The 23,941-nt window shown below is 35.4% G+C and overlaps 1 protein-coding gene across 3 annotated transcripts in view; it reads right to left on the reverse strand.

Moving 5' to 3' along the window:
- The window catches only part of Ttll7 (tubulin tyrosine ligase like 7), a 132,898-nt gene that overhangs the window by 74,733 nt on the left and 34,224 nt on the right, over positions 1 to 23,941 (reverse strand). For all 3 annotated transcript variants that reach the window (XM_010613737.2, XM_010613736.2, XM_010613739.2), the window contains exons 2-6: positions 8,300 to 8,497; positions 7,981 to 8,112; positions 5,866 to 5,987; positions 4,833 to 4,900; positions 409 to 567 (exon numbers count right to left, since the gene is read on the reverse strand). In XM_010613737.2, the coding sequence (XP_010612039.1) occupies positions 409 to 567; positions 4,833 to 4,900; positions 5,866 to 5,987; positions 7,981 to 8,112; positions 8,300 to 8,324 (506 nt within the window). In that variant the 5' untranslated portion in view covers positions 8,325 to 8,497. The remainder of the gene's footprint in view (positions 1 to 408; positions 568 to 4,832; positions 4,901 to 5,865; positions 5,988 to 7,980; positions 8,113 to 8,299; positions 8,498 to 23,941) is intronic.

Here is a 23,941-nt window from a genome sequence, read left to right on the forward strand (position 1 = left end):
TATTTTGCTTCAAGAATTTTAGCTACAGAAAGAGTAACTCCCTTTCTGTTTCTTTTTCCAGGTTAATTTAGCTCTCCAATAACAATTTACTTCATTCTCCAACCTTATTAAAATTATCATAAATATTACATTTATGAAGAAATTAGAAGTTTTTTCTCTTATGTTTTTATCTCCTATTAAAGTCTCACAATTTGTTGATTTAATTCTTAAACTGAATTACTGAAGCCTGTGAGACATGTTAGAAGAATAAGGCTCATTTTAGTCCCCCCCCAAAAAAAAATTAGTCCCAAACAAGTAAAAGTTAGAAACTTCCTATTTTTTAATAATGGCACTCAACCTGGTAATTAGACACATTTATTCTTTTCCATTTTAAAAATTTTTATATATTTCAAGTAAAACTAAACTTACCCGTGTCCCATTGCACCATTAGCTGGTTTTACTATAAAGGTTTTCTGCTTCCGCTTTTTCTTCAATTCCTTCACATGGTTCTGAAATTGAGTGTATTCAGAAGGGAAGATCCATGTCCGAGGAACAAAGGTGTAATCCAGAGGACGAGACTTGATCATTCTGTAAAGTAGAGACAATCTGAAAAATAATTTCTCTTCAAACTTTACAAATTGTATTTCCTTGAGCTACTGATACTACAAAGACTTAAATTCCCTCTGTTCCTTCATAAATATCTATTTGCTAATAGACCTTGCCTAAACATCTACTATGTACTAGACACTGTACACTTGGATACAAGTGGAAAAAAATCAGACAAAAAGATCTGCACTGTGAAGTACTAAGTCAGTATTACTACATTACAAAGATCTGGCTGTACGCTGTGCTGAACACTGGTGATATTAAAATAAGATAGTGTGATCTCTGTCCCTGATGAATTTACAGAGGTTACTAATTACAAACCCATGCTATAAACAGACTGACAGCAGGTAAGGCAAAATAATATGTAGGAGTTATTTACCTCAATCTAGTGTGCAGGGTTAGGGAAAAGGGTATGTTTCCAAGCCAAGTGCCATTCATTTTTTCTCTTTAAACATGATTTTTGGGTTTTCTGGGTCATCCATTCAGAGCAGCCTGTGATCCCTTTTTATGCACTGTCTTTGAGAATTTAACTGCTTTTCTAAGAAAACCACATGACAGCTTGTGATAGTGTATACAGGTTTTATTTATATGAACTACTACTTGGATAATTATACAACTACAATGCATGCAAGTGATGTTTTTGTATTTGCTATAAATTAGGCTGCCTATTTGATGCATAATTTATACATAATACTTGGCATAAAATGTTTTTCTGGTTTTGGGTTTTTTGTTTTTTTAGTACCAAGGATCAAACTCTGGACTTTGTGTTTGTGAAGCAGGTGGTGGCACCACTGAGCTAAATCGCAGACCCAAAAATGTTAATTGTTTTATTATTCCCAAATATTATTTTGTAATACTAATTCCCCCAAAAATAAATTATGAAAAAAATCAAAATAATGCCTATTATGAAAAAATGTTTCAAAAAAGTTTTTCAAAATGTGTGCAAATCTTTTATAAATGAGCAGAATACTTTCTTCCATTTAGGTAATCTATCTTGAAAAGCAATACCTTTAGTTAGGAATTTGGCAGTTAGATAATTTGTTTTATCGCAGATTTACTAAATGACATTAAATATGTAATTTAGTTAACTTTGTACTACCAGGTCATAACATTTTTTTCTAATAGAAAAATATTTCATCCTTAAGGAGAGTTCCAAGGATCCTAAGGAATGAGAAACTGCTTACCCTCTCACCTCTTTGTATCATACAAACTATTCTCTGCAAAGCAGCCAGAAAGGATCTTTGCAAAATGCAAATCTGGCCAACTTACTACTATTTTCAGTTTCATCCCCACCTCCCATACACCGTCCAGGGCAAGACTAATTCTGAACATCGCCCTTTACCTAAGCTCTCCCCATTCCATCCATATCTCTGAGCTCCAACTGCACTTAGCATTCGTTCAGTATCTTGATTATGCACATTTTCTCCCACTGCATGACCATGGTTCATGCTGTTCTTCCTGCCTGGATGGTTCTTACCTATAGCAGGCACCAGTCAGCTCCTATTCATCACTCCTGTATCAGTTTCCACATGGCTTCCACAGGGAAATACTCCCCAATCTCCCAAATTAGATCAGAGTTCTTTTCCATGCAACCATTACAGAACTATGGACTCTACTTCATGGCACTTATCAAGGTTGCAAATGAATATTATAAGAACCTAAGTCTGCTTCTGATCAACTCACGTGCCCAGAGCCCAGCACCATGCCGGCTATATAGTAGGCACATAATAAAGGTATGAAGTATCAAGTAAAACATATATCCCAAACTTGAAGGAAGTAATTCCCTTTTTTTCTGAAGCTCATTCTTTTCCATGTAATCTCTGAAATTATACTATGGATACCTACACAATGTCCAAGCCAGAAACCTAAGGGTCACCTTGAAGACTTCTTCCTTCCCACCTTTAATTCTCACATCACAGCAGTTTTCAAATCCTATCAATTGCATCTTTTTACTATCTTTCAGATGTATTCTCCCTCCCCCGCTTCCACTATCACTTTTGTGGCGCACTAGACAATCATCACTTCCTACCCAGATACAGTCATCTCCTTGCAAGCTCTGTCCCTCTAGTTCGATCTCTAATGAATTCATTGTCCACAGTGCCCCACAATTTTCTGAAACATTATGCTGCGTAAACTCATTCAAAAGCTTTGTATTTATCTCAGAAATGATGTGTGTACATGTGTGCCTGTGTGCATGTGTATGTTGAGTACTGAATGAGATGACTGAATGAAGAAATAAAGTAACATGGAATGTGTATCTTCAGCTTCGTCATGTTGAACCTCCTAACATCCTACATATCTACAGGAATGCTTTAAGATCCCCAAAATTATGGTGGCTCAAGCTGCCATGTATCTTCTTCCACTGTTATCTTTGCCTATAATCTACTTATCTCCTTCTTAAAGACAAACTTCTGCACACTTCTACTACCATTTCGTATTTTAACAGTGCAAGAGAGCCTTCCCTGACCTCATACCAGTGACCTCACCCACCATCTCTGTCCCCTCATATCTCCAAACTGTTGTGCCTATTAGTAGTATCCCTCTGTTACTAAAAACTGAATTCTAGGCAGGGACTGGGTCTTACCTATCTTAAAAATCAGCAGTCCCTGGAACATACCCAAAATTGCCGAGTAAGTACATAATTATAAACATTTACATAAAATCATATCACTATTTCTCTAACTGTAACATAAATTGATTAATATGAATAGTCCTCTTTTAAAAAAAAACCGCTTAGCACCCAACATTCTTATAAGAAATCTTTAAAGATTCTAAACAACAGAAATATAAACTGAATAAAAATCCTTCAGTCCATTTATCAAAATAGTTTTTCTCAGAAAGTAAACGATTACAGTGACTAGCAGCCTCAGAGATAAATACAGATGCACGCATATGCCTGGGCAGGCATGCTCACTTGTGTACCCACATGCACCTGTACAGTTCCTCACACATGCTACATGTGCAGAAACCAACATGAACACACACAGCACAAAAGACAACAAATTAGTTTCTTCACGGTTAAACTGAAAATAAGTATCTACTGAATGCCATATACAAATTACCACTTCTATTTAAAAGACAAACGAATATTAATGAATATTATTTTTAAGTAAATTTTATCATAACTATACTTAAATAAATGGATAATAAATCATTAATATTATTTAGTATCTGGTACATATTACAAATTCTCCAACTGCCTCAAAGATGATATTTGTTTTTCTCAAATCACACAAATCACAAACATTTTACACATTACTGCACTGTTTTATTATACCAAAGTATATATTGTATTGTAGAAAATATGCATTGTGTATATGTGGGGGGGTATGTTTTTACACATATGTGTGCACTATTAAATGAGAAACATGGTCATGAATGTGGTAGGATTGTGCACATTTGACATATCGATAGTTTCTCTGCCAACTTTATGATTTCTCTAAATTACATGCTTGATTTAATTCATAGTCATTTGTTTGGGAAGAATATTACACATGTATTGGTGTTAAATTCTATCATTATGCTTATAAAAAATATAATAAAAATAAGTATGGGATATAATAAAACAGAAACAGAAAAATCTGATCTTAAAAATGTGAACTCTTTTAGTTGCTTTTGGATTTCAAATATAAGTATATTTTGGGCTGGGGATTTATCTCAGTGGTTCTGCTGCCTGCCTTGCAAGCACAAAGACCCAAGTTCAATCCCCAGTACCAAAAAAAACCAAAACAAAACATTATATAAGAAAATGAGAAAGAACATATAATGTTTGAAGATCATATCAAACTAATAATGTATTCAGATTATCAGTCTGTGTTGCAAAAATTTTTGTTTATTTTATGACCATTTTTGCTGTCATATATATGTATATTTAAAATTTTTATTTAGTATCTTCATTTCTTGTTGTCATGTATGTTTGCAATCTCTAATAAAAAAAAAAGACAAACTTCTGTTGCTTAAGAGACAGCAAGGTGCAACTGAAAGAGTGGAGATTCGGAAGACTGGGATTCTGATCAGCTCTGCTGGTCACTACTTGTTTGACTTTGTGCAAGCTATTCATTTCTTTGACCTCCAATTATTTCCTCCGTAAAGTAAAAGATTGGAATAGGGGACGTCATTCTAGTGCTAGAATTCTCTTTCTTCAATCTAAATATCATTTCAATTCAATGTTACTTTATACAAAGATAATACTGTAATATTCAAAACAAATTCTGAACAGTTCTCTATTACAAGAAAATGAAGATTACTTGGTCATATTTCTTGCTAAGAAATCCTTCCTACAGATCTCCCCCATTCCTGGAAAATGGTTGATCCTCTGGAAAATAAAAAGATAATTATTCTCATTGACTTATTGAATATATTTATTTATACTATAATGCAGTTAAGTCTTCCCTTTGAGTTTTATATCTTAACAAACTGACAACTTTTAAAAGGTTAAAATCAAGTGGCCTATAATTAATTTCTGGAATCAACCTATCTATAGTTATCAGAGAATAAAATTATAAAATTTCACATAGCATATTTTCTTTTTTTATTTTGGTCCTGGGGATCGAACTCGGGACCTTGCACTTGTGAAGCAGGCAGCAGAACCACTGAGCTAAATCCCCAGCCACAACATTTCAAAAGAATCAGAAGATAACATAGATGATAATGTTCTAGTGGTCTTTGTTGAATAAATGGTAATTCAACATGCAAATTGTTTTGGTATACTAGATTTAATATATTTATACATACAGTCACTGTAGAAAAATTATGAAAATGGAAGTATAATATTTGTTCCCGCTGATCACTTGTGCACTAATCTCTAAATCAGTAGATGAAGGACTATACAAAAATCACAACTGTCTAAACTTGTTAGTATTTGGATTCTTAATTTGATGTTTATTTTCTCCTGAATATAAGATTCTATTATAAAAACACCAGATTACATAAAATTGACAAAACAAGTTACTTTCACAACCTCATCTCCCCATGCAATCTATTTCATTACTCATATTTGTGTATAATGCAAAGCACAATCTTAGTAAGGGTTTTTTTTTCCCTCTCTCTCTCTCTCTCTCTCTCTCTCTCTCTTGATTCTTCTTTAAAGAAGAATTTGAAGTTTGAAAGGGATACAAGTTTCATGCGAAAGTGAGTCAAATGGATAGCAATAAAACAGCTATTCAGGAGTTAGAAATGAAATCTAATATGTCAACACACCAGGAATTTATATAAAGAAAACTATCATGGAATTCATATAACTTTCCTCATACCAATAATTTCTCATGATTAATTTCCCACCTGGTAATTTTGTAGCTCTGCAATCTTCTCCTGCTGAACAGCAGAATCACACCATATAAGGTTACTTGTTTCATCTTCATCTGGAGTTTTCATAAATCCCATTTCATCTATTACTAAACGAACTGAAAGTAAACAGTTAAGGTGGAATTAAAATACTTTTGAAATACAGTCATTGTTGGAAACAATATATATTATCTTTTACACATAATGTAATATATTAATTCACAGTGTTTTGTTTGCAAAATATCCATTAGTTATAGCATAGTCATGTTTTTAATTATAACAGCTTTATCTGGGACCAAATTGTTCTCTGTAGTAACTGAGAACAATATTATAGCATAGCTCATTCCTTAGTTTCCTTCCTCTCAGATTTAACAGGTACACAAAACTGCCAAAGGACATCACAATTAATTTTAGCACCATGAAAATACAGATAGCTGAGACAACACCTCTACTCAGGAAAATGTAATTTCATGGCTTTTTCATAACCTGGAGCTAGGTAACCAAGGACAAAGGTAAAAATAACCCTTGATCATCAGATCTACCTTATACTTTCCACATCCCTAGTTGAAATTATTGCTGGAACTTAATCCAAGTTATCTTTGTTTACTCAGGACATGAAATAAAGAGGAGTTCACAGGAAAGATTTGCATATTGATCCTCCTGCAGTCCTGACCTTGTAATTCTATTGAAAAACTCATGTTCAGAAAAAGGCTTCCTTCTGAGTAAAATCTATTTACATGTTCCTCTCAGATCTAGATTTCACAGTCAACATACTGCCACTTTCCTTCCAACAAATTTCAAAAATAAGGAATATATTTAGGGTAAATTTGGGGTGCCAACAGAATTCTGAGTCCTAACGAATGGTATACCTATACAGCAGTACTTTAATGTTTTATTTTTAAAAGTTCTCTTTTTATGAGCACCCTCTATATCAACTGTCTGAATGACAGCTCTGTTCAAAACTGATAATCTTTTGGTCTGGGGTCCTAGAACTCTTCACCATTGGCTGCTTGAGGAGAAGGATTTCATATGCAAACCCTCCCAGAATGCAAGCATAACTGAGAGCACAGTGAATGGGAGAAGATGAGGTCAGGGAAGGGGCAGGTGAATGGAGCTGCTGTTTTCCAGAAGAGTGGAAATGGAATGCAGCCCCCGGTGACCGCAATGAATGCACAAGCACTGTACCTCTTTCCTAGGCTATAGATTACCATGCAGCCTTAGCATCCTGGGGCTCAGCAGCTGTGTGCTACCTAATGCTCTCACAGAGGGCAACTGCAACCTCACCACTGCCTGGGAGATTCCTATAACTGGCTCACACCCAGAAAACAATGAGGGCTTCAGAAGGCCAGCACAGGATCAGACCTATTCCTGAGGAAGTGAGACACTTTCTGGAGCCTCTTGGTAATACCTGAGAAGACCCAGACAAAATAAGTGGAACTCCTGGAAACTGTGGAGGGAGCGCATGTAATAAGCATCTTTAACCCGTTGGTGAGCATTCCACAAGCTGGAGAGGCTGGTAACATACATGACATGAACAGAAAGAAAAATGCAAACAAAGCTTCTCCAAATAAGGAAGAATAGAAGGCTTGAAGGGAGAGGAGGGGAATGAGAAAAAAAAGAAGAAGAATCAAGATATATCGTGTACAGGTACAAATTCCTTATGAAGAATATGATAACTATGTATATCAAAAGTGTACCAATAAAATTTTAAAAAGAATAGTGGAAAACACTGTTTTCTGATATTCACAAAATCAAATCTATGCGGTCAGTCTTATATAAATTTCTTTTATTATCAATGTCAAACTTGAGAACTGGCAAAGCCGAGCTTTAAGGAAAAGTTCGGGTATTACATTTTCAATCCTTTTTTATCTAAGCTATTTTAACTGCATTTTTGTTTTAACTGAAATTATAAAACTCAATTAACATCTTTTTAAAAGAAATCTTCCTCCACTGCATTGGAAAAGAATTCCTCCAACATGTCATAAACTTTATAGAAGGCACTAAAAAATCTGTTACATAAAAGGTACTTATCTCTCTGAAATTCTACAGTTTTCAACACCAAATTAATTCTTCCAACAGCTATGAAAATCCTGTTATTATCAAGAAACCTACCAATTTCAAACTTTGTCCCAGCAACATTTGCTGTAATGATTCCCTTCTTTTTCTTCTTTCTGACTTTCCTTTTCATGGTGCTTTGATAAGGTAATTCTGTACTCAGATTCAGGGGAGAGGGTGCCTGGATAACTTTAAAAGAAAGTATTAATCAAATATTACTGTAATTTTTTTAAAATCCACACCAGAAATACAAGTCCCTCCTACCACAAAACAATAACTATGATATCTTAAAAGTTCAAAACTAATTTGAATGATTTAAAAAATTAACAATAATTATCCCTAACATGTTCATGACATGTAACATCAATCTGCTTACCTCCTTCTTGGGGCAGAGATGGCATTATTGTCCGTGGCAGTTAACAAGCTGTGTGCACCTCTGTAGCAAGCTCTCAGGAAATGTGGCAGTACCGCGTCAGTCTAAGTAGGATATGGCCCCAAATCACTGAAAGTTCCTATCATATTATCTTGGTGGAATTCTCAGATTTCAAAACACAAATTACAGGCGAAAAGGTACCTGTAGAGAATTTTTAACAAAATCATTCACAAAATAACTTTTAGAAAGTTTTCTTTCTGGTATATGCCAATAGTTTCTTTGCAAAAGTCAAGCAAAGACAAAAAATAATGTGTTCAATCAACAAATATTTGTCAATATATTAAACTTTATACAAAATGTCAAAGTGTGGTTCACCATCCTGAAAGAGCACACACTCTAGTACAGGAGGTTTGATTACATTTCTATATACAACAAATAACATACACAAGCAATGACAAGAATGACAAAATTCACTACCATTTATCAAACACCTGCCATCTTAGGCAGTAATATTATACTATTTAAATCTTTTAGTCAGCCTATGAGGTAGAAGCTTTTAGCCCCATGTTATAGAAAAATAAATGGAGCTCAAGAAAGGACAAGATTTTATCTCAGTCTTTATAAAGAAAGTAAGTGACAAAGCAGAAATTAAAAATGAAGATTCTTCTTGTATCAAAGCCAGAGTCCTGTAACCAGGAACCCAAACAAACTTCAACTCAATACCTAAAATGTAAATGCAGCAACGCTTTTAATATGAGAGCGCAATAACCACCAGGGTAGAGATTGCTTTCTAACTGAATGCAGAGAAATGATCTATCTTTAAAGGGATAGAGAAAAAAAGTCACAAAGCAGATCACATGTGAATTGTGACTTACAAAATGAGAACAATTTTGAAAGGCAGAAAATAGAAGTCATTACTATGACAATTTCATTTGAGCACAGAGAAGAGCACAACTAACTTTTTTTATTAATGAACTACTTTGATTTAGCTTACACTTGACACGGCCTTCAGTACAGGCCTATATTCACATTGTGAACATATGAACCCATGCCCTGACCAAACTAGATTGCAACTCTACACTATCAACTTTCTGATTTCTCTCCTCACATTAGAATCTTTAGAGTAGTTGTAAAATGTCCCTAAACACAATAAAAAATTTAACCTATTATGAAAAACAAGGTATGATGATACCTTTACTCAGAGATCAGGTTTATAAGAAATCCAGAAATATTGTTACATAAAATGTAATTCACGTATCCCAACACTCGTTATTAATAACTCATTAAAGAAAATTTAGAACTTTGTTCTCATTTTACTACAATTCCTCAGTATAATCCAAGCTAGGAAATTTTTATTACAGGCTAACAGTGGACAGGTAGTGTGTTAAGCTTTTAAAACAGATTATGGGGCTGCTGCCTGCCTCACAAGCACAAGGTCCAGAGTTCGATCCCTAGTTCCAAATAAACAAATAAATAACATATTATGGAGAGCCCCCATCCAGACACCATTGGTAAGAGCGTGAAGGCCAGGACACTAGAGGCGTGGACACACAGGCCCCAGCCAGAGGCCCTCTGAGACACCAGCAGCACGGGGACACAGGAGCCAGGCAGAGGCCTGCCGGAGGCCCGCCAGGACAGCAGCACAATGCAGGGATCCAGAAGGCCAGCATTCTGAGCCCAGGAATGGGCGCAGTGGTGAGCAGCAGAGAGAAGTCCTCTCCAAGGCTTGCTGAGAACTAAAGCCCACTGAGAGAGCAAAGAGTCACCTCAATAAAGGCACCACAGACTGCAGCAGTCAGTGAGTTATTGGAGTCAAAACCCCCTACCAGAACCAGACTGCTGCCGGGAAAGGCAGCTAGAACCTTCAGTAGTACTGTGCAGAGTTCAAACCCAAAGGAGGTCAGGAAGTTTAATTCCATCCTCACAGCCAGAAACCAGACTGAACTTCAGTGGACCATGGCTGGCTCACAGAGATCAGGTGACACAAATCGGTTTGCTACTTGCTACCCACGTTGTCCAACACAGGGGACAGCAGAGACATGCTTTGAGGGGGCTATTTCTTTCTTTTCTTTTCTCCTTCTTCTTCATTTCTCACCTATTTTGTTCCTGTTTTTTACCTGTTTTTTGTTTGTTTTTTTCTTGATCATTCTTATTTTTATAGGAGGGACAATACAGTTTCTGGATTTTCTGTTGCTGTCAGTTTGTTCTGTTCTTGTTTTCGTTCCTTCATTCTCTCTGTTCCTCTGTCTTCACCACTTTCCCAAAGTTCACATGATCTTCCTGCGTCCTCTAGCCTTACTTTTTTTTTTTTTCTGTCTCTAGCCTTACTTCTAACCTTTCCCTCTCCTTTCTCTACCTTCCCCAACTCCTTCTAAATCTCCCCAGAGGGCAAATTTGGTACACTGAAGGGCATATTTACTGCAAATATATTTCTGGTTGATTCAAGATTTTGACTTATAACCACAAGTCTGGTTCATGAGATCAAAGTTAGTAGATTAATAGTTTCTGTCATTTTCTAGCCTGTGTTTGATGCTATTGTTGATGCTGATTGTATTACTCTGGACGCTAGTCAGTTATCCTTGCTGGTATACCAACATTGAGATTGCCTAAGGGTCATTACAGACTCAAAATTCAGAGGCCAACTAACTGGGAAGACAATCCAAGAAGTAGCCATTCCCTAAGGGTTTTAAATACTAGCTATAAAGATATTTGCAATAAGCAATTTACAAGCAGCAACCCAGGAATTAAATTAAAAGCAACAACAACAACAAAATAGAAATGAGAAGACAGCTAAACAAGGCTGAAAACCAGACTTCCAGATCATCAAAGGCAACTCCAAGGGGCAATGAGATGAAACCATCTGAAAACAGTTTATGTCATTAACAAACCCTGAACTTCAGTTCATTATTCCCATTTTCCAAATAGGAAAACTAAGGCTAGGTAAGTTTAAAAAAACAAAAATAGATAAGTTTAAAAAATCAAGGCAATATGGTTTAAAAATTGAAAAGCTAGACTTTGAACTCGGTTCTGATAAAACAGTCTATCAGATGAGCCCTACTATTTTCAGACCCCATGTAATATGCTATATACTACATACTACACAGGAGTTTGCAACCCTATTGCAGTACATACTGCCAGATATGGCTAGAGCTAGGAATTCACAGTAACTAAAATCAAACAGTGAAACCACACTGAACACCTCTATACTGATCTCTCAGCTCCCAATTCCAAGTGGAAAGGGACTAGATCATGTCTCAGAACAAAACAAAGGAGTACTATGAAGTTCAATTTCTTTCTGGAGGCTCTCTGTTGCTTCAGGGAGATAACTATTTGAGTTCATGAGTTCTTGCCCAACATCTTGTTACTGAAGTAAACAAAAGTCCCCTTTACAGTATCAGAGTACTCAGTCCATTAAAAGTAGGTGACAAAGTTAACAAGAGTTAACGGTGTACACCTAACTATACTTGGCTCTAAAACGGAATTTGTTGATTTCTAACAAACAATGATAAAAACATCTGTGATTTATATAAAATTCAAAATAAGAATGCTTATCCCTTCCTTTCATCCACATAGAAATTTGAGAATTTAAAAATTATATTCTCCATATATAAACAATACCATTTACAATTTGATGAAAGTGCTTAACATTATATCATCTCTGCTTGAATGATTTCACTTTATTCTAGGCAAGAAATTTAAAATGAAAGAGCCATCACATCACTCAAGAAAACTATAGTTATCTACTTTCTGAAAGCCCAAGGTGTGTTTTAGTTACTTCTGAAATACAGTACTTTAGGCCAATGGCTTCCCAACTCTGGCTGCAAAGTAAAATCACTTGAAAATCTTTGAAAAGTCTGGTATCCAGACTGCACCTCCACACCAATCAGGGGCCAGCAATAAGCACTTTTTTCACTTTATTTTTTATTAATACATGTGTGAAGCACATAATGGTTATATTATTCATGGAGAGTTGGTGCACTTTGAGACCATAATATAAAGTGAAACAAACCAGACACACAAGTTTAAATACCTCAGGATTTCTCCTATATGAGAAACTCAAAATATAAATAAAGTGCAAAATAAAAGACAGATAGTAGGAAATAGGTAGATGGTTCTTTTGCAAATGGAAGAAGGACCAAGAGATGGAGGGAAGGAGAGAGAAGGGGACAGGAGGGGATGAAAAAAGAATTATAATGTGTTATATACATGTAACAGCATGTAATCTCAAGCTCTCAAGAGATTACAGAGTGCAAAGTGGAAACTGTAACTGTAGACACATAAAGACACTGAAGCAAATAATTACAATATACAGAAAATTATTAAGAAAGAAGTTAAAGAAAAAAAAACTACAGTGGACCCCAGAGTTATAATCTGCCTGACATATGAACAACTTGGGTTACAAAAAGAATTTCAGTTTTAACTTACAATCAAAATCTTGAGTTATGACCCAAATGCAGCCACTTATGCTTCCAGATGATTGCCGATACAGATTTAACCCTTAAAGAGTTCTGGAAGAACATTACCACATCCTTTCCTTTGCGGGGTTGAGAAATCCTGGGCCAGAGCCTCTCTAAAGACACTGAGATCTTCCTGTATATGAAAGAGATTTTGAAGGCTATGCAGAGGAGCCTGAGCCTTCAACTGACCAACCTGAGTTACAACCAGCACTGGGGAATGAATTGAGTTTATGAGTCAAAGGTCCAATGTATTATAAATTTTATAAAAAACAAGTACATAATATATTATCGGCAGAGAGGTTATTATAAGCAGCAGTTACTACCCATACAAATTTTAGAAATAGTTTATTTTTCATATGCAAAAAGTATTTCCAAGCACTAGGTCATAAATATAGGGTATTTTTTTCCACTTTTGTACAATAACGCTTCATTAAATTTCAGTACTTAGACCCCATGCCAAATTTTATATACTATCTTTATTGTCAACAAACATCACAACCACACCCAGCTTAAAGATGCTTTAATTGACATATAGGAACTATATATCTTTATGGGTTGTAATGTGATATTTTTATTCATGTATACATCCTTTCAAATGTACTCATCATAAAGAAATTATTAAGGTAAAAAATGCTATTTCTTATGTGAAAATAAGAATAAAAGTAAGTGAAACGTGCTACTTTTTAGACATCAAAATCTGAAATATTTTTAAAATATTACTAGGATTCTACACCAATGTTTCTTAAATATCAATGTGCATATTAACCACCTGAGAATACTGTTGAAGTTCAAATTCCAATCCATTTAGTCTGGGTGTTTTGTATTTGCAGGACAAGATCAATGAAAAAAACAGGAAATAAAATAAAATTAGCACTTGAAGATTAAGAGATGAGGAAAACCTCTGTTTTTATAAATGAATGTCTTTAACACAGAAAGGTCCCTTCCAAAGCATAACTGATCTATTTCTGTATTTTCTGCCAAGAAATGACAATGGATTTCAAAATGCACAGCTGCATGATTGGTGAACAAATGACATCACCCAAACAACTCTCATAACAATAATGCATTAACAATACTCACTGTGTCAAAGGGTTCTAGAGAAGCTACTTACTCTCTGAACATAGTAACTTCTGTCTCCCTTTCCCAGGCCGGGTATACAGTGCTACATCGAGATACATAGTGTGAAAGAACCATTTGGTCAACTACTGTTTAAAACCTGGTAGGAACCAAGTACAATATTAGTAAGAATAAACAGAACTGTTTAATCATTCTGGCAACAGAATTAATGTTGACCTTGACCAATAGTAGCTCTCACTCTTCATTTTTCAAAGTCGCCTTAGGCTACTTAGTAGGTGTTCAATGATTGTGGTTAAATTGCACCACCCATAAAAAAATGTCCACTCAGGTTTGTCAAGTATCTTATCTGTAGAATTTAGCCTAGTATGAAATTTTAAAAGCAGAAACTGATAAAGAGGTAATGGTAACACAAACTACTTGAAGGCATTTTTCCCTTATTAATATTTGTAGTGCTACTACCCTCATAGGATAATAAAAAAGCAAAAGCTCATTCAATACTCGGTGAATTAAAGTACAAAGCAAGTAACAGTTATAGTTCAATTATTAAAGTAACAGAACACAAAATTATTTCATAATGTATCTATCAAAATGCTTAGAGTCAACAGCCCCTTTGGATATATTTTTTTAAATGTAATAGTGCAATTCTAAACAGTTCTCCAGTAGCCTTAAAAAATGAAAAAGAAAAAGCAAAAGCCTCAATTCTATATAATCAACATGCAATAATATCAGTTAAATTTTGCATATCTCAAAACTTGTGGGTCCACTTCCCTCCTTCTGTTCCCTCCCTTTGTAAAGTACTATACCAAATCTAAGAAACGTGAACTTCATGTACCCAGAGAACCCAACCCAAGTCTCACTGTACAAAGACCTGTCCTGTGCTAAGGATGGAGTTGGAACTGAGAGTGTCGTTTGGACCCAGTTCTCCAGAGTTCAGTAACCTGTATCACAGAGTAAAAGAGAAGGACTAAAGAAAGTGGAGAAGTTCTAAAAATAGGGAGTTTTCCTATCTTTGCCAGAAAATGCACAGTAGAATATCAAAATGTGCAACTGCTTAGCTGGTGAACAGACATCACCAGAATGTCATCTGATGCCAGCACTTAGAGTTCTAAATGTCCAACACTTATCTCTAACTTTCCCTGAAACTCTAGCATTTATCTTATGTTTCCTAGCTTGGTAAAGTGCATCACAATCTAGCAAAACATCTAAGAGACAAATACATCAGAATCATCTTTCACATTTCCTTTAGATTCCTTATTTAATAGATACTCTATGCATACCTTATTACCAAAATTAAGATGGTAGTTTTACTATTTATATTTCCAACTATTTGTATGAATTTTAAATCTTAAATATAAAAAAATCAACTGATTGCTAAATAAGCCTCCTTTGCCATCCATATTAGTTAATAAGTTCACATGTAGTGAAAACTACTAGCCACCTACTTAATAGCCACCGTTATTTCTTGTGTTTAGATATCCCTCCCAAAGCCTCGTGCTTTTGCAGAGGTGGCTGAATCTAGAGTATGTGATTGATTTGTGGTAGGGCTAGGCCTGAGGGCCCTAGGATTCAGAGTGAGTGCTACAGGCACTAAGTAGTCTGAATAAGATAAAGGGGGCACAGGAGACACCGTTAAGGTCTCTTATTGCTTTTGCTGTCTTCCACCAACATGAACTCTCTGCCCCTCTGCTATGTTCCAACCTGCCTTGGAGCCAGCTGATTATGAACTAAAACCTGTGAACTAAATAAACTCTTTCCACTTTAACTTTCGGTATCAGGTATTTTATCTCAGCAACAAGAGAGAAGTAACTAAGACAGCTATTCACTTAACCATCTCTACTAATATAACATCCATTCTAACTAAATAACTACATCACCCACACTTTCTTACAGGCATATGTGGCCAGGTGACTAAAAAAATGTAGGCTCTGATAAGCCAATTAAGAGAAGTGGAAGTTGCTGAGGACTTCAAGTACCTTAAGAGAAACACAAGATCAGTAGAGAGTCATTTATTTGTTTTCTTCCTTCTATAAAGAACTGTACCAAATCTAAGAGAAGTGAACTTCACTTTCGAAACTGGAACGCAAATAGGGTTGCTGGAGCTGTGGCAATTTAAAGCGACACTGGTTTTATTTTGGAAATGCTGCATCAATCTTAGACTTCTTATCTCCACAGAAAATAAACTTTCATCTTGTTTAATCCACTGGCATTTTAAGTTTCTCTTACTGCATATTTTAAGTTGCATGATGCTATAGTAGAAATGGTATTTGCATACAATGGAGTACTATTCTGACATAAAGAAAGATAAACTTGAGTCATCTGTTTTTGTTTTTTGTTTTTTTCTTTTGGTACTAGGGACTGAACTTGGGTCCTTGCGCTTGCGAGGCAGGTTTGCGGCACCACTGAGCTAAATCCGCAGTAACGTTGAGTCATCTGTTTCTAAAAGGATGCTTCTTAAGAACATAATGTTAAGTGATTGATATAAATCAGACACACAAGCCAAAATATTACATGGTGTCTCCTATATGAGAAACCCAGAGTATAAATAAAGAGCAAAATAAAAAGGGAAATAAGAGGAAACAGTGAGACCTTTCTCAAATGGGAAGCGGATCAAGAGATGGGTGTAGGAAGGAAGGAAGGGAAAGAGATAAAGGAATTGGGATGTGTTCTGTACATGAACCAATTCCACACAGTGAATGTAACCATTCTGTATTGCAAATATATACCAAAAAAAAAAAAAAAGAAAGGAATCAAGAGATGGGAGGGGGTTAAAAAAAGGAATTAAGAGGTGTTATGTACTTGTAACAATACCACACAAGGAATGTAAACATTATATACTACAAACATATACTAATAAATTTTTTGAAAAGAAATTACTACATTGATTTTTTTAAATGTAGATCAGCTAAAATCTAAAGTTGCTGGCACAATGATTTTAGACATTCATTGTTTCAGCCATAGTCTCTATTTCCCCACTTTCTAATAAAGCACTGCCTCCTCATTCTCAATCCATGTGTCAGGACAGAGTCCCAACATCCTTAGGTCTTATGTGCATTCACAGGCCGGATCTAGGAACCCAAACAACACAAGAGCTGGTTAACAAGAGAAACATTTAAAAGTTCTATTAATTTTCCATGTACATAGAGATCTTCACCAAAGAGGTGAAGTCAAAAGAAATGACCAAATCATGATGTTCTCATAATTTTTAGACACATAATAATAAATCTGTGAAGGACACTAGGATATCCACATTAAGGTAGTAGTAAATTTGAGGAACCTCATCAAGAGATATTTTGGGGCAGTACAGAAGCTAGTGAAAGATAAAGGTGTGTGTTTATTCAGGTTCCTTGCAACCCAATTACTGGTGATGGAGGCTCTTTTGCAACCTTTATACTGTATGTGAAGGCTATTCCTCACTAATCATTCTTCATAGCTTGCCAGATTTAGGGGAAAACAAGACAAATGGCCCTTTCTGAAGTTACAGTTTCTCAGTTTCAGCTTTAAAAAAAGCAATATACCGTGTGGTATACTTTGTTTTAACTCCTGCACATGTGACTCAAGGGAGCTGAAGCTGATCCCAACTCCAAAGATGGACTAATGACTTAGGTCTAAAGCAACCATGGAATCCCATTCTCTTGACCCTGGAGTTGGCTGAGCAACTCAGGATTCAGAACACAGGATCCAACTAAAGATAGTGAGAGTCAGCCCTGGGATTAATTTTCAGACTCTGGAAGAAAATAGATTCTTTTTGTGAGCTGGATTTGAATTTGAGAAGATACACACCTCCTGCTGCTGGTCCCCTTCTTCCCTCTACACAGAGTATGAGGAGGAATTTAGTTTTAGCTTTTAAATTTGTTTTTAAATGAAGAAATTTACTTCAAAAAATTCTGGCCTAAAATTCCCTAACTCAAATAAAACAAGAAGAGGTTTCCTCATGTTTATTTCATCCACAGCTACCAGGCAGTAACTTAAAAAGTGTCTTCATTTACATATTTTCCACTGTTAAACACTGATCCTATAACACAGGAGCTAAATGCTAGGCTATTATGTAAGGGGACACAATACTCTGAAAGGTTCTCGATTTAAAATTAGAAAATTTCAATTGAACTGAATTGTACAATCAGATAAACATCACAGTTTTAAATATTTCTAATTTAAATTAAATCCCATTAAAATTAAGCCATGGTCCATGAATCATTCAAAGTTTGGAAAATCTTGAAGGAAAAGAGTAACATCACATGAACAGTCCACCTAATGCTCTGTATGCCTCTATTACACAAGATGTGCATATAAGATTTTAAGGAGCAAAAAAATAGTAAGGGTATTGTGTTTCTGGATCATTACACTAGATGCAAAGTGAATTCACAAGATAATCTTTGGAAAGAAATAAAAATACTAAAAACCTTTTACCAAACAGACCATCTGTTAAGAAAACCAAACCAAGCTGTATTTTCATGAGATTAGATCATTTAAAAATAAGAATATTTCCCAAAAGTCATTCCAGGTCTTTAAAAACTATCTGGTACAATTTTTGCCATGAAACCAATCCTTTTATAGAATTACACAGGAAAAGAACTATTTTTGTCCCTCATTCTAAAACATAATCATGGAATGTAGAACAGAATCCATGCCTGAAGCTAAGCAGAGCACAGTAATAGTCTCCACAGATACTCGCACAACATACTACAAATTACTTTTTCATTCATTCCTTTTCTTGACCACTACCTTCCCTTTTCATGAATAGCAAATAAATACTATAAAGGTGTATCATCAATCTGTTTGTGGGTTTAATTACCTGTTCATTTTTTCATCATACAATAATATCATGTTGAAGTACTAAATATTTTTAAAGCTCCTGTATCAGGTGCTCTAGCAAGAAAAAAATATACCTCCTGCTTTCAATATATACATACAGTTTTCTTCTGGAAAAAATGCCTAAAACTGGGCGTGGTGGCGCACACCTGTAATCCCAGCACTTGGGAGGCTGAAACAGGAGGATCGCTGTGAGTTCGAGACCAGCCTGGGATACATAGTGAGCTCCAGGTCAGTCTCAACTACATAGTGAGACCCTGTCTCAAAAAAAAAAACAAAACAAACAAACAAAAAAAAAAACAGAAAAGATGTCTATAACCTCAAAAACCACCTGAAAAATAAAAATAAAAATTTATCTGAAACCCATGACACACTAATATCAACTATAATAAATATACTCCACAATGACCCTAGATATCTATAAGAATATGTGTAACCATACACTCACAGCATGGATCTCCGTATTAAAAATTAAATATTATACTAAATCAACAAAGCTGGCTTTCGGTTGTGCTTCATGAGATCTGGACTTACTATGTTTTAATCTTATCTAGTATTCAAAATCATCCAATATACAAGTCTCATTAACAAAAAAAAGTGCATTGTTTAGAACAGCTTTAATTAATGCAATAAAAAAATGGTCACTTTTAATTTGTCTTACACTAGTTTGGATGGCCTTGCCACACTGCTGCAACTTACACAATTTTTTTTTTTAGAAAGACTTGTTTACATCAAATACATGAAAAAATGAATCTTAATATATACATTTGGAATGCAATTTTAAATACTCTGTATTATTGTTGTTGCTGTTATTTGATTATTAAATCAAGTATTTAATTTGAATATCTTCTTTAACAACTAAAATGCAAGTTTCTTGAACATTAATGCATACTATTTATCTTCTACCTTCTCCATAGCACCTGACATCTTATCTGCATTTAAAAGTCTTAATGATTATTTAAGAAATGAAATATTTCAAAATCTTCTATTCATGCTTTCTTTCTCATCAGCAGATCTGAGTTCCACATCTCCATTATTACCCCGAAGATGGTAAAAAGTCTAACAACTTAAACGTGTCGCCCACTATTAAGTTGTAATAGACTGGAATGCTAAAATCATTGAGGAAAGATTAATTCACCCAGACATCGTAAGTAATGGCAGATGAAGTTTTGTCATCACATGAATAAGATCATGAATGAAAGCGATTTCACTGTCAGGATTAATTTTGTGCATCAACTCAGTAGGGTCATCTTCAATCACCAGTCTGGATGTTGCTATGAAAATGCTTTGTATGTGAAATTAACATTTAAACCCATGGATTTTTGGGGTAAAGCAAATTGTTCTCCATAATTTGGGTAGGCCTCATCTAATGAGTTGAAGTTGTAAGAGAAAACAGATTGACATTCCCCTAGAAAGAAGAGAATTTTGCCTCTGGGCTGTCTTTCGACTCAGGGTGAATATTAACTATTCCCCAGTATCCACTCTGCCAGCCCACTCTACAGATTTGGGACTTACAACCCTTCGCCATCCTATGATCTAATCCCTTAAATCATCTCCTCCCCGCCTCCCCTCCTCCTCCTCCCTCTCCCATTCCCCTTTTATTATTCATGTCTCTTTCTCCCTTCCTCTCATTCCCTCCCCTCTTTTTCTCTCCTTCCCATACTTCTTTTCTATCCCTTTTACTTCTACATACATACACACACACACACACACACACACACACACACACCACTGGAGAACCCTAACACATTCATTATTCCATAGGATCAGCTACATTTAATGCAACCAAAAATCTGATTTAAAAATATATCAAAGGGTAAGAAAATTCTGCAAGAAAAATAGAACAAAGATAACCAAGATCTAAAGTAAGAATGTTAGACTATTATAAAAGAAGCACATGTGAACAGCTGTACAAAGAACAATCTATAGGATTTATCTCTGAAATAGAAGTGAGGAAATGTGTAGATAACAGAGACTATGCACAATCACTCTCATGTTTGATTCTAAACCACCACACTTTTTTTTTTTTTTTTTTTTAGCATTTAAAACTCTCTAAAATTGTGACGTCTTGTAATTGCTGTCAGCCAGGTGGCAGTCCTGATGTAGCAACCACTGTCTGCTCGTATACATCAGACTCAGCAGCATCGGCGTCAGAAGCTAAAAGCAAAAACCTTGCACACAGTGGAACTCTCTTAAGAAATGCATCAACCTTTTAAATTTATTGTGCATTTTATTAGTGCATGTTTGCAGTACACTTATCATGAGGAACTGGTCCAGGTATGTAACGCATCGTAATTCATTTTTGTCCCTTCCCCCCTGTCCCTCCCTGTTCTCTGCAAATCTTGATTCCTTTACCATCTGAAAAAGCTCTATTTTCATTTTTAATTGTCTTTTTTAAACCCTTTTTTCCCTTTCTTTCCTCCCCACTCATCTCTTGTACCCAAAGTATTAACAAAGATAGATAATGGGAAATAGGGAGATCTTTCATCAACTCTTAATGGCTGAAAAACACTGTGTGAGGAATGAATAAGAAGAGATTCAGAAGTCATCTTCCGAAGTGGAAAAATGTAAGGAACACCTTAAATAATGGGCTTTTATAGTTGCCCTCTTTTGAATGTATGAAAGTGGTGTAATATTTTTTAAATACCACGTAAAGGCTTTTTCAACATATATAACACTTATTAAGAAACTATTGTGGAAAGGTGAAGTTGTAAAGGATTTTTGTAAGTAAATAAAGGTATGTCTTACAATGAATTTGATCTTAGTTGTGATGAAAAGCGACAACTTAATTGTCTATGTATAGACTAATGACAGCATCAGTCATCACTGAAACACACATCAGTCCTGGAGAACACTGGGCTGCAGCAAGGCTCATGGTGGACTTCACCCCGGGCAGTGCTGAGAATCCTCACACATCTGACCCAGGCACGATGAACTGAGGGACAAAGGGCTGAGACTGCAGAGGGAGGACATCACCACCTGCAGCTGCACAGTGTAGGGACGCGAGGATCTATTTTCAAATATAATTCTAACAAGCAATGATCTGTGGGGCAACTGCACAAGGCACTCCGGTTCACAGTCATTAAAAACTGAAAACAGAGAAGTAGAACTCAAATCTAGATGTGTGTTGTTACTCACGCCTCACTCAAAATATAACTTCTAACATTCCAATTAAAACTAGCCCCAGAATAGAAATGCCTTCTGTAATTCTTCTCCTCAAAAAACAATGATAGAACTGCACAAAATCTTTAAAAACAACCATTTCAAGATTCTAAAAAATGTCAAAGGCATACATGTAACTAAGTATTTTTTTTCAGCTTTAATTGAGTTTATTGGTACATTTTAGGGATACAGTACAGTTACATTCATTGTTGGGATCTTGTACCTCTACATGACAAGTCTTGATTCTCATTTTTTAATTCAGTATCTTTAATTCCAAGAAAATTACCGAAGATGGGGTAAGAAAGAGAGTGACATTTTAACCTAAAACCATTCCCACACACCAACTCCTCCAACTCCATCCCTGCAGTAGTTGCACCAGGGCCCAGGACTGGAGAGGCACAAAAACTAACACCATTACTGGAGGGCACTGATTTGATTCGGCAAAGTGCACCAACTCCATGAACAAACTCAGTGGCAAATACAGTGGACCCTCAAGTTACGACCAGCCGGACCCAGGAACAACTTGGGTTAATTAGGTTAATGGAAGATTCATCTGCCTCTTGTTATCTATAGCATGTACCAGGGTAAAATCCGTATCTCAGCTGTATGGACTTAAAATCAACTTGAGTTACAACCAGCCCTCAGAAACCAATACAGTTCCTAAGTAGAAGGTTCACTGTAATAGTGGAAGGCCATTATCATAACCGCCTATAGTTGCGATCCTGGGCAATAAAATTACTGGCCAAAAAATACTGCAATCCTGAATAGCAGCCTTCATCTCACCTAATCCCAAAATGAGAAGGCTTGCCAGTTTTTCTGCCCTCCTTACTCATAACCTCCCCTCCTCACCCACCAAGAAGAACTTTAGCAAGAGATACAACGGTAAACAGTACATACATACATATATATATATATATATAATATACACATATTACATATATGCCAATTACATATACATGTACACATATGCAAAATGTATACATATTATACAATCATATATGTATGTATACACATACATAATAGACAAATATATATGTATAATATAGTGTTTCATTGGGGGATGTTATTCTACTTTGGTTAACCAAAAGTCAATTACTTTACTTCTTGAGTCTCACCTGGCTTCTAATAAGGTGAAACTACAAAAAGGGTTAATTTCACACCAAAGAGGTTTTATTATAATAGTGCATAAGATCCTAATGAGACAATTGACAATGTGAAATAAGAAGAAAAGGGCTAAAGGTGCAGGGAAAGTGGGACGGGTAGGGGAAAGGTAATAAGGGAAAAGAAAAAAATATGAAAAAATGGAAATAAAGTGTTTGTAAATGGGGAGGGGAGGAGGGGAAGAACGGAGGGCAGGGATAAGGGGAGGACCTGTCATGTAAAGGTACAAGATCCCAGTAACTGTACTGAAAGTAACTGTACTGAAAGTAACTTTACTATATACCTAAAATGTACCAATAAACTAAAAATAGATAAATAAATAAAATGTATCCACAAATTTACACAGATTATTCAATAATCTACAATTATGGCAAGCAAATTTAATGTACCTTTGAGTAAACAATAGAGATTAACACTAAAAAAAAGAATATATTATTAGATTCAAAGACAGCCAGAATATTGGCCTGGAAAATTAGCACTTGGCTTTGGTATCTTATAACTGTGAGGCTGGGGAACTGAAATATCTTTTTTCAGCTCACAAGTTGCTCTTTATTATCTCCCATGGAGTTCTCATCATATGTTGTCCACAGAAAAATGAAAATGCTGACCTCCCAAGGTCAAGCTATGTACCAGTCAAATGGAATTTTCTGCACCAAAGGCAGTAATTTGTAAGAAAATTAATAATGAACACTGTTGTTCACATGAAGTTTCCCTGTACTTTATTTTTATATTGTACTTTAAAAATGTATATAATTTACTCTGTAAACATTGAGAAATTTTATTATTATATGTTTGTTATACATAATACATTCATTGTAGGGAATCAGTATACCTAACATATCACATCCTAATTCTAATCCTTTTACTTCCCCTTCCTCTTATTTACCCCATCCTTATGGCCCTTTTCCACCTCCACAGTCTATCTCCGTATTTCCTATCACCTATCTTTTCCTATGCTCTTCAAACTTACACTTTGGGT

This window comes from Fukomys damarensis, unplaced genomic scaffold (genome assembly GCF_012274545.1).
Source record: "Fukomys damarensis isolate Sample0158 unplaced genomic scaffold, DMR_v1.0_HiC HiC_scaffold_33, whole genome shotgun sequence".
Lineage (NCBI taxonomy): Eukaryota > Metazoa > Chordata > Mammalia > Rodentia > Bathyergidae > Fukomys > Fukomys damarensis.